Source organism: Rissa tridactyla, chromosome 1 (assembly GCF_028500815.1).
Source record: "Rissa tridactyla isolate bRisTri1 chromosome 1, bRisTri1.patW.cur.20221130, whole genome shotgun sequence".
NCBI lineage: Eukaryota > Metazoa > Chordata > Aves > Charadriiformes > Laridae > Rissa > Rissa tridactyla.
The window spans coordinates 169,576,320-169,591,603 of NC_071466.1; the positions used below are offsets into that span (position 1 = coordinate 169,576,320).

Below are 15,284 nucleotides of genomic sequence, written 5' to 3' on the forward strand. Positions count from 1 at the left end.
AAAACATAATGCAAACGTCAACTTTGGCCTAAGTAGCAATGCACGGCTAAAGAGATTACACGCCTACAATGAGATCCTACAGGATGCGGAGCAATTTGGTTCCAATCCAGTGAAGTACTCAAGTTCATGCCTAACTTCAAATGCATGGGCAGTTCCCTTGCCGATGATGGAACTACTTATATGCCCAATGTTAAATATGCCCTTAAGTGCTTTACTGGGTTAGGGCCAGAAAGCTCAGTACCTTACAGGAACGAGTTCAGAGTAGAACATGCAGCAGTAGTATAGCAGGGAATTCAGGACCACAAATACCTCAGGCTAAGTCCCTCTTGCAGCGTACTATTGAAAAGCACGGTGCCAACACAGCGCATATACAAGCAGCTGTGTGAGTGCAGACAGGTAAGAGTATGTCTTGCCTAAAGGTAACCAGAATAATGACAGAAATCTAAAGAATGACAAGATCAAAAGGAAAACAAACTGACACTACTCCCTAATGTATAGTCTTAACTATAAATTGCATTCCTGTAGTGAAAAAATTTGATTTTCCATTCCTACATAAACTGACAGTCCGTGGCCATGATCCGTGTACCTCATCACATCACACCAGAGCTCCAGAATTCAACCATACCCAGCAAAGAAGACTAAGACCCGCAACACATGGCATCTGCAGTGCAAAAGTCAGGCTGACATTCAGCATGGTCCACCCACCACAAACACCGTACAGATCTTGCACTCCCGGCAATCACAATGCTGCAACACATTCATTTCCTCAGTACCAACACCGCCTTTAAAAGACTGGGCTTTAAGGCACATGTTAAGTACTGTTGCTTGCTGCCATTCCTACACATTGTACTGCAACGTACCCGCGACGGCTCTGTGCTACCAGGCACTCCTTTCTGGCCAGAGCCACTGCTAGCTATAGCACACACTTCTCCCACACGCTGCGCACCATCTTCCTGCCAGTTCTGAAGCCCGCACACGCTTCTGAGCCCAAGAGCACGTTCCACATTTGCAGGGATTCCCATGATTTGGTGAGAGACAGTAGAAGGATCTGGACTAAAACAACCCAGAAGCAGCAGCATATGGGCCTGTCATCTCCAAACCTACTCTGCAATAGACTAGCCTAACCTTCTGTAGTATAAAAAACATATTAAAGCTGAACTACATGCATTTATTTCTATGTTTATACATCATAAGCACATATAATTAGCTTAAAAAGGGAGCATAATTAGACATGTAATGTTACAGGTCATATTACTACACAACACCCAGATGTCCTGCTATCTCACAAAATATTAAAATACCACTTTCCTGTCGGTGGTAAACTGTATTTATTGTTGTGCCAAAATATCACGATTAATAACATCGCCATACTTAGGGACATAATGTTAAGCAAACAATCTTTCTAATAATTTTTGAAGTTGGGATTCTTCAGCATTGTACCCAAATATAATCTACATTTCCAGGAGGGACAAGCCTGCTGGGACATGAAAGTAACTTTGGAGTCACGGCAGTCTGATGTGAATCAGATCGATCCTTAAACAAGTGGATTGTTGATTTTTCATATTCAGGTAATGGGAGGCAATGGGGACGGGGGATTGAGAAGAACACCAGTCAGACAGAAATACCCGCCTGACCTTACCTGCATTATGTTACCCTATGAAATCCATGAGACTTTTCTGGAGTTTCTAGTGTGGGGCTTTGGAAAGTGTTTATAAAGGATCTGCTGCCCGGAGAGGCTTCCTTTTTTTTTTCTTTTGCTTTGCAGGCTCAAAAGGCACCTCGCAAAGAAACCCCATGAGTAATTAGGAATAAGGAATACAAATTAAAGATCCAACTAGCAAATAGACTTCAAATTCATTCAGCAAGTTTGCCTTGCGAGAGCACAGAAATCACGCAGTAAGCTATAAACTGGCACTGGAAATCAAAGGATTGGCTCCAGCTCTGTGGCGAGAGTTTCACTATTTACTTCAGCACAGTTGTTTCACCCACATATGGGGTTCTCATTTGTAACTACATCCTCTAACACTGGCAATAGTCTCTCAACTCAGCAGGCAGACGGGCAGACTGAATCACACGATCCCTCCAGTAGTCTGCATTTGGAAGAATCTCAGCACTGCACTCTGCTACAGGATGGATTTGGGAAGCCAAGGAACGACAGTAAATCTACTGCACTTCTTTCAAGAATTTTCCAACAAACTCCCATCATAACACAGCAAGGATTCAGGGGTTAAGCTGCAAAGTCCCTGGATGGTGGGGGAGCTGCAGGAGGCCAGGGCTTGCTTTATGATGGCTTGCTTGATCCCCTACAGTTGGCCCTGATACCTTTCAGCATTGCTCCTTTTGCCACAGCTCTGAAAAGACTTCTAAGTGTGACTTAAAAGCACGGAAGGGCCTTACAAAAGCACCTTCTTCTCCTGAATTACATTTTTAGCTTCTTGAATTTCGTTTTTAGTTCATTTCTTTACTAGCTACCGAGGCCACAGCAAAGCTGGTAGCTTTGCCCACCCTGTCCTCCATGTGCACAGCTCACCCTCAAAAGGAGGAAGGAGCTGAAGAGAGAGTGTTAGAGAAGTAGGTGACCAGGGGATCTCCATGGGATACCACTGCCTGTGAAAACGTAACCACTGCAACAACAAAGACATATCGCCTATTGCCGTCTGCTGAGCGTACAGTTTTGGGGGGGGGGGGTAGGGTGGCTGTGAGCCCTCTCAAGAAAGGCCAATCCTGGGAGGCTTGGGAAAGTCCTACCACCGAACTAGCAACCATAAATAACTAGTGAGCAATGTGGATAATAACGCACACAGCCCAGTGCACAGGAGTCAATTTGATGGGCTTTTTTTAATTTCTGATGTAGCTGCAACGACATGAGATGTGAATGCACAGAATAAGGTAGGAGATGCTTTATCTAGGCTGTACAGAAAATACAATGAAGTACGACTAATCCTTGTCAGAAAAGGGTGCATTGAGTGAGGAGCCTGAGACTCAGGCCTGACCCGGGACGCCCTCAGAGATGTCCTTCCCAAAACGTAGGTGGGAAGGACACTCCAGCATCTGGTAAAGGATCAGCTTTTTAGAAATCTTTAAGGTTGATGGAGCCAGGGCTGATGCACAAAGCCTGGCGCGGCTCTGAAGTTCCCTGTGAACTTCACGTGCCATCAGGTCAGGGACACCCCACCAGTCATGCACAGTGACACCAGCCACAACAACAACAGTGTCAACAACAGCGTGCAGGACGAAAGCTTAGCAAAACGATGCCTAGACTTACACAGCTGTTCCCGGTTATGCTGAAGTGCGTGAATGCACAGGCTTGCTCCTTCATCTCCTCCATCCCAAAGATGCAGACGGCAGTGTCGTTCCAGGCCTTTTCGTTCAAGGCCTCGGGGTCGCGGCTGCGGCGGAAAACACCCACCCACCAGCCCCACTTGCCCTGGCTGACAAGGCTGGAGGAAACGATGAGGTTCCTGCAACCACACTCCAAATACACGTGCCCTTTCAAAGAAAGGCCACCCTCTGAGGGGCGCAGCTGGTGCAGGACAGCCATGCTGGGTGGCTCCGTGTTGTTGGCCTGCCTGGCCTTTAACGTGTAGTAGGGAAAGAAGAAGTGATCCCCCCACTGGAGAGCGTCGACGAAGTGCAAAGGCTCCTTCTTGCGCTTGATGATGCCCAGCTCCTCCTTGGACACCAGGTCAACCACGCTGCGCACCGTGATGACAGTCGCTTCATCCGACTGGGAGGGCTCACAGTCCAGACGGTTCCTGTAGGGGCGAGCCGAGTAGGTGGCCGCCACAGCCAGGTACCAGGTGTCGGCCAGCTGGAAGATGACGCCAGCGGTGGAACCGTCGGGCAGGCAGCTGACCACCTCGCTGCGGTTCAGGCGCTGCCGGTAGCTCGGCTGCTCCCACACCTCGCAGGTGCCGGCCTTCTCGGTCCAGCCAGCCAGCACGACGCCCACCCCGCCGGCCTCCTCGTAGGGCAGCAGCAGGTTGCTGCGCACGCCGGGGGGCTCCCCGCAGCCCTGCTCCGCCGTCGCCGGCACCACACGGCGTCGGAGCCGCAGCTCGGGCCACAGCTCATAGAGGCAGCTGCCGCCCGCCACCAGCACGCCGCGGCCGCTCACCTCGATGTTGTCGATGCGGGCCCCCGGCAGCTCGAAGCTCTGGGGGCCGCCGGCGCCCGCCAGCGCCGCCAGCAGGGGCAGCGCCCAGCTGAGGGCGGGCGGCGGCGCCGCCATGGGCGCGGGCTCGGCTCGGCGCCGCGGGGCGCCTCAGGCGGCGGCGGCGGGCGGCGGGCGCTGCTGCGCCATGCTGCGCGGAGGGGCCGGGCGCGCTGCCTCTGCCGCCGCCGCTTCTCCCTCCGCCGCGGCCGGGCGGCGAGTTCCTCTTTCGGGGCGGGGAGGAGGAGGAGGAGGGAGGAGAAGGAGGGGGTTGCCTGTACGAGAGAGGTGGGCCGGGCTCCTCCGGGAGGGCTGCCGAGCCACCTCTCCGCCGTGCGCCGCCGCTCCCCCTCCGCCCCCCGGCCCCGCCGGCCCGCCTCGCCGCGGACGGGGGGCGGCGGCGGCGGCGGCGCAGGAGCCCACCTTGGCCGCTGGGGCTGGGGCTGGGAGCGGCCCCTTCGCCGCGGCGTGGCGGGACGCGGAGGGGGGTCGAGAGCCGCCTCGCTTCAGGCGGGCCACCTCGCCTGGCCGCCGGCTGGGGCAGCCGCGCCCTCCGCGCCTCCCCCGGTGGCGCCCCCAGCGCCCCGTCCCTCACGGGGTCCCCTCCGGGGCAGGGCGGCCCCAGCGCACCCCGCTTTGCTTCGGTCCCTGCCCGGCTGAAGGCTCCCTGCGGCCAGCGGTGCGGGCAGCGGGCCGGGGGTCAGGACGCTGAGCGGGGGGCGGGCCCCGGCGCCCCTCCGCTGGTGGGCGCGGGGGTGCGGGCGCAGAATCAGGCTCTGCCGGGCAGCGGCAGCCCCCCTCTGCACACTTGGAAACCCGGCTTATACCCGTTAAAATACACTCCATAACCGTCCTGCTGCACAGCACCCCCGCAGCTCAGTCGATCGCTGGCACCCTGAGCGGGAAGGTTGAGGTGTCAGCTCATCTCTACTTGGGAATCTCATGGTCTTGCCTGAGGTAGAACAAAGGCTGTGGGCTTTCTCCCGAGTTCAGCAGGCTAGGCGAAAAGCCCTGCCCTCTCCAGCTGTGCCGCTGCGGGATGGACGCCCACCCAACGCCTGCTCAGCGGCAGGGTGGACCATAGAATCAACCATAGAACTGTCCAGGGACCTTTCAGATTATCGAGTCCAAACCGTCAAGCTAACAGTGACAAAATCCATCACTAAACCATATCACTGCGCACCATGTCTACCCATCTTTTAAATACCTCCAGGGATGACAATTCCACCACTTCCCTGGGCAGCCTGGACCATGTTGAACGGTGCAACCAATTGGCTTTATTTACCGCTCGGTAGTTGCTGGTAGAGGCTCATCAAAATGAGAAGTATAAGCCACATGCTCAGCTAACGGTAAATTACCATTTTGCTGAATTTTAAATGAAAAATGGGCTTATGAAAGGTAGGAAAGATGCATTTTAATGATCTCTCAGGGGTGTCTCTGGAAACTCTGGCAGAGGATGGGCATAGGGCCCATTGCCACTCCTACTGAGAAAAGGACATAACGTTCAAAACTGAGAGGCCAGCTGACCCTCCATTTACACAGCTTTTATCTTAAAGTAGCTTTACAGCAGGAATAAGTACAAAAGTAACCTCTGTATAAACGAGTCAAGCTCAACGTTTTCAAGTGGGAAGTGCGATGTAGTTAGCAAATGTTTATTATCTTTCTCCATTACTGTACCCAGCGGCAGTTATTGTGCAAGAATTGATGTTGCTCTAGTCAGCAAAAATATTTGACCGTCTTGCAGCAGTCAGCGTCTAGGACAAATATTACTGTGGAATTCAGAGCCCCCCACAACTCATCTGCTTATCTCTTGTACAGTGACTCCAAAATGTGTCCAAAATCAGCAAAATGTAGCAAAGGATGTGGAACAGAATTATTGCGCCATTTTTCTTCTCGCCAGATGCGAAGAGATGTTCTGCCCACTAACAAACACTGCCTGCAGCTCCCTGTGCAGGACTGAACTTCCAGTCAGCACGTAAGCAAAGTAAATCCTTGTGCCAATATCACCAAAATAGATTGTGTACAGAAATGCAATTTATACAGCTTCGCAATGGAGGCTGAACGCGTCACGCTGGAGTGCGTTAGACACCACCTTGCCTTCTAGTTGCTTTTCAGTGCAAATATAAAGCTCTCTGTGATCTGCATCTTGCTCACAACCTGTGAGGCTAACCGGGAAAGCTACACCAACCTCCTTTCTGCAGGACATCTTTGGTCCTGGCCACAGAGCACATCCAGCAATAGGTCTCCTTCTGCAGACATCCCTCCCTTTGCAAGATCACCGAGCTCTACATTTGTTGGCTTTCAGAACTGATCAAACAGCCTGTTTCTCGGGCTTTATGTTTAAAATAAGCCACATGTACTTCACCAAGTGACTGATTTGGTTAAATGGGTGAGACCAGGCTTATTCTAGTCTTAGAGAACAGCAGCGGCTCCTCAGGCTGCAGACTTCTCTGACTGCCAAAACAGCAGTGTTCTGCTTCAAATTTGCTTATTCTAGGACCTGAGAAAGCTGGACTGCAAATGGCTGCTGTCACAAGAAAGCAGTCTAGTTGTGTGGGGTAGCAGGTACTGCCGTGATGGAATGGGATGGGATAGGATAGGACAGGAGGCTGCACCCACCTGTCCCAGGGACGGCCATCGGAGCCCAATTCTGCAGACTCTTCCCTGCCTGTGTCACTTTTTTGTTTCTGTTCTTTCCTCCCTCTTCCCAGGGAAACAGTTGCTCAGACCAGAGCCTTGTCTTGCAATGTTTAATTTTGCATGTACTGCTGAGAGCCACTGAAGCAACTTTGCACTGAGAATTAGTGCATGAAGTTTTGCTCATGAATGACCCAGTTCTTGAAGTGGCAAAGTATTCTCTATTCCTTTCGAAGTAAACAGGAGCTCCTATTTTCAACCCGTTCTTCCAGAGATACCCATCAGGATACCGGAAGAGTTGAGCTTCTACTGATGTTATGAAAATAGAAAGGGAGGCTACAGGTTTATTTTTAAATACTGCAGAGTATAATATTTGTTATTAATACAGCAGACCAGAAAACAGTGCAATTGGTTCATGATTGAACTGATTCCAACATGAAATGATGTTCATGTTGGAACTAGATGATCTTCAAAGACCCTTTCCAACCCAAACCATTCTATGATACTTTTATAAAAACTAAGCAAACAACGGCAAATCATCATGCTGTATTTTCTTGGCTGTCAGTCCCATAGTTGGTGTTTTTATCCAATTGTTGCACTGTGTTTTATTTTTGAGGCATCGAAGGAAGAGCAAACAAGGGAGTCTGCTTGTTAACGTTAGACTTTACAAAGCGTTGCTGCCTAACTCTGGCACTCCAGCCAAAATTTCTAAAAAAGCCAGGGAACCAAATTGAGCTTCCTTCACTATCCAAGGCAAGCTTTATATAATTCAGCAGGGCGTATGAGATCTGAAGTTAGAATGTGAATCACACCAGGACTTGGTTCTACGCGTACAATTTAAAGAGTTCTCATTTAGATCTTCATCAGTATTAGGCAGAACACATCCTGAATTAACTTACGATTGCTTTCCCACTGCAGTTCATCTGCCTGCTTCCCTCCTCCTTATTTCTCATCTGCATGCTAAATTTCTCTGAATTTATGACTCCACGGAGAATCTGACAAAATATTACTCCGTAAATGAGATTTATTTTTTATGTTTAATTTATTTAGCTTAACTTTGATATTTTCCCCGTTTTGAAGCTCCAAGCCCAATTAAGGTTTGATTTGATTTGTTTATTTAATGCATGTGGTTACCTTAACTTGGTTCTGAAATGTTTTTTCTCAAAGGGTAAATAACCTTCCATTTACAAAGTAATAATAGGTAGCATGAATGTTAACATGCATTTTATCCTCAGTGTAATACTTGAAATAACTGCTTTTCTCATTATACAGTTAAGTCAATTTTGTATCGTAACTAAATGTTGACAAAATTAAAAGGAAACGCTGAGCAGTTTTTTCAAAAGGCTTCGCTGAGAAGGATTCCCTTCCTGGCACAGTAAGTGCATTTGAATACTGAAACTGAGTTTGCAGATTCGGACTTCAGTTCTGCTTTTCAGTTTTGTTTCTATGCCATCACTTAATCTAAAAGTTGCTGGCCCTTCTGCATTTTTTTTTGGTGGTCTTCACAATGAGGAAATGGCAGATTCAAGAACAGGGGCCTTTGTGACCCTCGAGAGAGGAAATTCCAGTTGCTATTGCGAAAAATGAGCAATTAACTGTGAAAGGTCTGAAAATAATGCAATTGAAGGTAGAGGACATTGACCTGAATTCATGAATGTACTAGTCACATATTTGCCTGTATTAAAATACTCACAGGTACTAATTTTTTTTCTGTATTGTTAGAGGGAGAGGGGAAGATGGAAAGGGGGGGGGGCAGGGAGGAAAAAAACAAAGGAAGGAAGAAGGTTTTAATCCTATCTCCATTATAAATGCTGTGGAATTTTGGATAAGAAATCAGGTGTGCTGCTTCTAGCTGGGACAGAGTTAATTTTCTTCATAATATCTAGTATGGGGCTATGTTTTGGATTTGTGCTGGAAACAGCGTTGATAATACAGGGATGTTTTAGTTACTGCTGAGCAGCACTTGCACAGAGCCAAGGGCCTTTCTGCTCCTCACCCCACCCCACCAGCAAGCTGGGCGTGCACAAGATGCTGGGAGGGGACACAGCTGGGACAGCTGACCCCAGCTGACCAAAGGGACATTCCATGTCATATGATGTCATGCTCAGCATATAAATCTGGGGGAAAAAGAAGGAAGGGGAGGACGTTTGAAGTGATGGCATTTTTCTTCCCTAGTAACCATGGAGCCCTGCTTTCCTGAGGATGGCTGAACACCTGCCTGCCGATGGGAAGCAGTGAATGAACTCCTCGTTTTGCTTTGCTTGTGTGTGTGGCTTTTGCTCTACCTATTAAACCGTCTTTATCTCAACCCACGAGTTTTCTCACTTTTCCGATTCTCTGCCCCATCCCACTAGGGGGGAGTGAGTGAGCAGCTGTGTGGTGCTGAGTTGCCGGCTCAGGTTAAACCACAACATCAGGGAACCACAATTATACATGTAAAACACACTTTTTTCAATCACATTATGTTTCATTTCTTTTCAAATGCGATATCTTTGAGATACAGTAGCGATGTTACAGAAAAGGAACGGAGGAATATACACAATGGAAAAATATAGTTTGCTCTACATGAAAAATATTCATAATATAAATTAAAGTGACACTGAGAAGATCAATTTTGTATCAGAAACACCAGCAGGAAACCTGGGCTCTAGGTGATCTGTGCCACAACATTCCTATATAATGTTGGACAAGACAAATCCCTTTCAGAACCCCGTGTTTGTCTCTTGTGTTTATGAAAGAAGTAAAATTACTTACCTTTCAAGGAAGCTCTGGGAATCCACACCAGTAAAGGCATTATATGCATGGGAAATAAAATTATAGAATTACAGGAAGGCACGCATGCTGTATAGGTAACAACATTACTGCAAATAATGGGCTTTTATCCTCAGCTTATCTTAACTTCCAGAGCTAAAACAGATCAACACAGATCAATGGCTATGCTTCACCTAGGATGTATTTTCTTTTTTTATTTTATTTTATTTATTATGAAAGTTTGTACCATGGCATCCAGAAAAATAATGTCTCCATGAATTAACTAAGAGGAATGAGAGTTGAACAATACCAATCTCCTTTTTTTCCCTTCACAACTGCCAGGGTTCATGGGTAGTGCTGTCTGGCTTGTACCGCGCTGAAGCAGAACGATGCAACTGGATGATACTGGCCAAAGCATGGTAATGTTCCTGAAACTGGTATTTGCTGGTGTATGTGCATCTGCCGCTTGTATTGTCTGGAGAGACAGCTTTGCCTATAGTCACTTAGGAATGGGTTTAGTGTATCAGTGTATCTTGCCAACATCCAAGGCAAAGCAGGATAAGGAAGGCACAAAGATGTCTCAAAACCATGGTAGACCCCTCCATCCTCTGTAGGTATGCATGTTGTTTCATTTTTCTGGTGCTGCCTGTCTGTGAAGGCAAAAAAAACCCCAGTTGGAGTAAAAGATGCCAAAGAGCAAAAGAAATACTTTGTGGGTGTGACAAGAGGGAATGCAGAGAAACTAAGAGGATAATACTGGGGATTACTGATGAAAAGAGGTTGAACCGTGGAGGATGAGAAAGGAAGTGAGACAGATGAGGGGAAGGGAACAGTATCTCTTATCTAAGAGAGAACATAGTGTAGATAAGTCTGGAGAGGAGGCTGGTAACAGCCAACAAGGATTATGCTGTCATAACTCCTTGAGAATCTGTGTGGGGTGGTGTCAACTGTAGCCACCAGTGACATGTCCGTGGGCTCCAGGGAAAATATTGCTTTGATGGAGTCCCACAAATGCATCTGAGCCACTTGCCCGAGGAGACGCTCCCTTCTGATGAAATGCTGGAGCTATACGCAATGCCTGGGCATCTCTGACCTAGCAGAGTGCTCTGGATGCTGGTCAGTGCTTCTTTTCATAGGACCAGCACGTTGTAACCGAAAGACTCAGCCTCCAATGAACTGGGGCTGGAAATTTTGGGATGGGTTCTGACTATCAAAATGTGGTCCTTGAAAAAATTTTTAAAAGGAGCTGTGAGTACAGAGAGCAGCAATGCTTTTAAAGTGGAACTTCATGACTTTATGGTGGAGGTATGTGACATGGAAACCTGCAGGAATTTGTGACCCAGAAGGCTCTTTACAGTGCTTCATTCTTATATCAAACCAGCTAGGAAGGGTGGTGCCTGGTGTTGCTCAAATGCTTTTAAAAGTGGCCCAAGCTCTTCAACTGGCTGTGTCTTCGCTCCGTGATAATAGTCACACAGTTGAGGGACCTAAGGTCTAGAGCGAAGTGTGAAGCAAGAGCGATTTTGATCAAATGAAAAAGGGCAAACACTGTATGACGTGGCCCTTCCTGTGTGTGCCAAAATACAAACAGAAACTTCTGCATCAGGTCAGTTCCTCAGCACTAGACAAACACGCCCTGAGTAAAACAAGGATGAGTTTAATCTGCTGCATCTAACTGTGCCAGTAGAAAAGGAAAACTGTCAAGAACCTGTCCTAAACTCTTCTTCATTTTTCCCCTTTGCACCCTTACACCTGCAGAGGAGATACTCATCCGATGGCTTACTAAAACATTTCAAACAAAATCTGTTGGGTCAGCATGTTTGCTATTTAAGCTGTCTAAACCAGCCCATCCAATTCGAACGAGCCAGCTGTCGGAGAGCTTGTGCAGGTTTTTCTGCTGGCAGATCTGAAGGGATGATAAATTCAAGCGGAGGGTTGTGATAAACAGCTGGGTATGGGCCAAGAAGTGGTAAAGGAAACAGTGGCTAAACCCCCCCCTCAAGGGTCTGGGTATGTCTCTGTTCAAGTCTTGTTGATGTGAACTGAGGCTGTGAGATACGTACATCCCTTTCACAGATGCCTGGTGGTTTCTTAATTTACCTTTTTATTAAAGACTCATTAGCTGTCATTAGGAGCGTCTAGCACAAAAACACCATAGTACTGTCTTGCATCAGCACAACCATTTGCCGAGTCACTGTCCGCCTAAATCCTTAATATTTTCTTATCTCTGGCATCCTTCTTTTATGGAGTTTTATTCTCACCCTATTCGTTTCTAACAAATATAAGATTTAATGGATATATGAACAATTTTTAGTGGATAAGTTTAGCAAGAGCTTTTTAAAAATAGAGCTTTTTGTGACTGAATTCAAGAATTTTTCACCTAATAGGATTTGAAAAGCCTGTGTCATTCCACTAATAAGAACCTTCAAGTCACAGAAAAGTTAAAATGCATGCTGAAAATTGTTCATCGAATTTATTTCAAATTAAACTTGGAATATTCAGACAGAATTGGAAACAACCAAGTACTCCAAGTTGGGGAATAAAATGCTGATATCCTTCTCAGGGACAAGAAAAATTAATGACTACTTTAAAGAATAGTCATCTCAACTTTAATTACAGAACAGGTGCAAGAGCCGTCGTAGCATTATTGCATATTGATATGCGCCAGGATTAGAATAGGTTCTGTATGGATCAAGTACTATTTATTTCCACCATTCTTTTCTCTGATTTCCCAAAATGATACCAATTTTGTGCAATCCCACTTCAGATGTGAGTAAACACACTTATTGTTTTAAATAACTCTGGGTTTTGTTGTGGTTGTTAATCTGGTCACAGCCAGAGTTTCATACTCTGACACAAAAACATCACTTGGGAGTTGAGTCACATTATAGATATATGCCACTGTAGCAGACAGAAATTTTTGTTGACTTTAACAGAAGGGTACTAAAGGCTATTATATACAAAGGATCAAGCCTTAATTATATAGTTTCCAAAGTATTAAATTCTCTTCCACCAATCCTGACAGTCACACTATGAAGTGTTACTTTTGCTTGCCATTAGACCCACTTGCATCTGCTGGATCTAAGCTCAGGTAACAGTCCAAGTCCACCCTTCAGCACTGTGACACTGATGTTACATCCTTTACTTACAGTAGGTGGACTAAAATATGACAGCATACCAAACCTGCTTCGCCAGGGCAATTTGGGAAAAGGATCCTCCACGATCTCTCACGTGCCAGAAATTCCAGTTCCCTCCATGCACCTTTCCTCCTTCAGCCTGGGAGTCATACCATCCTACAGTCCTACCTTCCTAGAGCCCAGATGCTAACCGTGGGAGAGATCCCATCTGAAATATCGAACGCAGCATCCAGTCGTTTCCAAGCCTCTGCTTTCCAAGCCTCTGCATACCCAGTTCTACAAATTAAAATACTTAGCTATGTTAGAGAAAGGTCAAACATGTCTGCAGAAAAGTATCTTGGGCTTTTCTTTTGTAAGTAAAGATGTAAACAACACACCGGTGCTAGATAGGTTAATACAGAGAGATGCATGGAATTAAAAGTGATTTTGGAATAGAAAACAAAATATTTTTCCAAATGTGTATTCATTTAAGGGACTGTGTAACTAAGCACCTATTTACTCATGTATCTACTTGTCCTTGCATACTGACCTCTATATTTTGAAATAGCCTTGGTGAGAGAAAGAAAAATAACTGTAGTGTTTCCCAAAGTTAAAGATCTGTGCAATTATGCTGTGAAATGAATGGCTTATCAGGAAAAAAATAACTTTGCAATTAGCTGTGTGTAGGAAGGCAATGAAAGATGTTAACTCCACTCAGGGGGCAACCTGAAAACTATTCCGGTGTTCAGACCAGTCTTGATCTCTCACTGCTGGTGCTTGACCTTTCCTCCCTGCCTCCATGGCTGGTTTCCAGGAGTAAATCTTCAAGGAAAGGTAAAAGCTGACCCAAGTTTAACTCCTTATTCATCATTCTGGCAATTGTTTTTTGTGTATCTCGATCTCGCTTCCCCTTTTTTGTTTGTGCTGAAGAGGCTTTTGCATGGAAACAGGACGTTAGAGGCAGACAATACCCTGCCCAATGCTGCAGGGTGTTCAGTGCCTGCAGGCTGCGATCTGCAAGCTGTTATGTTTTTTTCTTCTAGTCATCTAAGAGGAATCAAAAAGACAACATAAGGAAAGACAAGCTTGGCACATAACCCCCCCTGTTTCTGTAGAGAATATTTTTTAAGTTGTCTGGGTATGAACAATCTTTTCATGAGCATTTTTTTTTAAACCATTATCAACATGACAGCAGTACTTACTTAGTTTTTTCATTGGTTTTAATGGAAGTCTGATTAAGTTAGGCAAATTAATTAAGCTAATGAAATCAGCCAAGAGAACTTTCAGTTTTGTGTCCAGAGGCTACAAAGGTAGTTTTTGCCAAATTATCTCCTCAGTGTTCCCACTCTGAGATAAAGAAAGACCCAAGATATACATTACCTTTGCCACCAGAGAACAGTGGAATTAAGTATTTTAATTACATCAATAATTATTTTTAATTAGTGACATGCACTAAATGGAAGAGCTTGCCTTTCCTTCAATGCGGTTGTAGAGTGGTGCCTCTGAAGGGAACAGGGACAAGCGCCCTAATTTGATATGAATTTGCTTGAAATAATTGTTTCTTTTTTTCCCCTAATATTTCCCTTCATTCTGTTCATTCTGAGAAGGATCTGATTGAATTGTCATTGTTGCTGATGATTCACCAACAAATTTACCCAGAAGACCTTGTTAGCTGCTGGTTGTACCCCCAGTACATCAATCTGGAATACCATTTGGAAAGCCAGTCTCCAGTCTTTTCATTGCTGCCACTTTTGCAATGAAGAGTCTAACAGAGGGATTGCTCTGCCTATTTCCCTTCCTTCCTTCCTTCCTTCCTTCCTTCCTTCCTTCCTTCCTTCCTTCCTTCCTTCCTTCCTTCCTTCCTTCCTTCCTTCCTTCCTTCCTTCCTTCCTTCCTTCCCTCCTTCCTTCCTTCCCTCCTTCCTTCCTTCCCTCCTTCCTTCCCTCCTTCCCTCCTTCCCTCCTTCCCTCCTTCCCTCCTTCCCTCCTTCCCTCCTTCCTTCCTTCCTTCCTTCCTTCCTTCCTTCCTTCCTTCCTTCCTTCCTTCCTTCCTTCCTTCCTTCCTTCCTTCCTTCCTTCCCTCCTTCCTTCCCTCCTTCCTTCCCTCCTTCCCTCCTTCCCTCCTCCCTTCCTCCCTTCCTCCCTTCCTCCCTTCCTCCCTTCCTCCCTTCCTTCCTTCCTTCCTTCCTTCCTTCCTTCTTTCTTTCCTTCCTTCTTTCTTTCCTTCTTTCCTTCTTTCTTTCTTTCTCTCTCTCTTTCTCTCCCACTCTCCTTCTTGCTCTTTCCCTATTTCTATTATTTCTATCATTTCTATTAGTTATATTATTGATATTTCTATTTCTCCTCTTATTTTTCCCTTCCTAATAATCCTATGTTCATACATGTTTCTCTTCATACTTCTAAAAATGCTGCCTGCTCCTCGCAAATTCCCTCCCTCATGGGAGTTTTTTAGACCCCAGTATATGAGCATGTTCCCACAGATTCCCCCTCTGTTCCTCTCCTTTCAGTCTGGGATGTTGTTCAATGCCAGACCTTGGCAAAAAAACTGTGCTGCATGCCCTATTTGCCCTCTTGCTCAAATGAAATCCACATTGTGAATGTGAAGCCAGGGGATTATGGACTGCCAGA

The 15,284-nt window shown here is 46.3% G+C and overlaps 1 protein-coding gene across 1 annotated transcript in view; it reads right to left on the bottom strand.

The window, feature by feature from the left end:
* Positions 1-4,231, bottom strand: part of PLXNC1 (plexin C1) — a 72,717-nt gene extending 68,486 nt beyond the window's left edge. Inside the window, exon 1 of the mRNA XM_054204734.1 lies at positions 3,266-4,231. Coding sequence (XP_054060709.1) covers positions 3,266-4,231 — 966 coding nt within the window. The remainder of the gene's footprint in view (positions 1-3,265) is intronic.
* Positions 4,232-15,284: the final 11,053 nt, after the last annotated feature.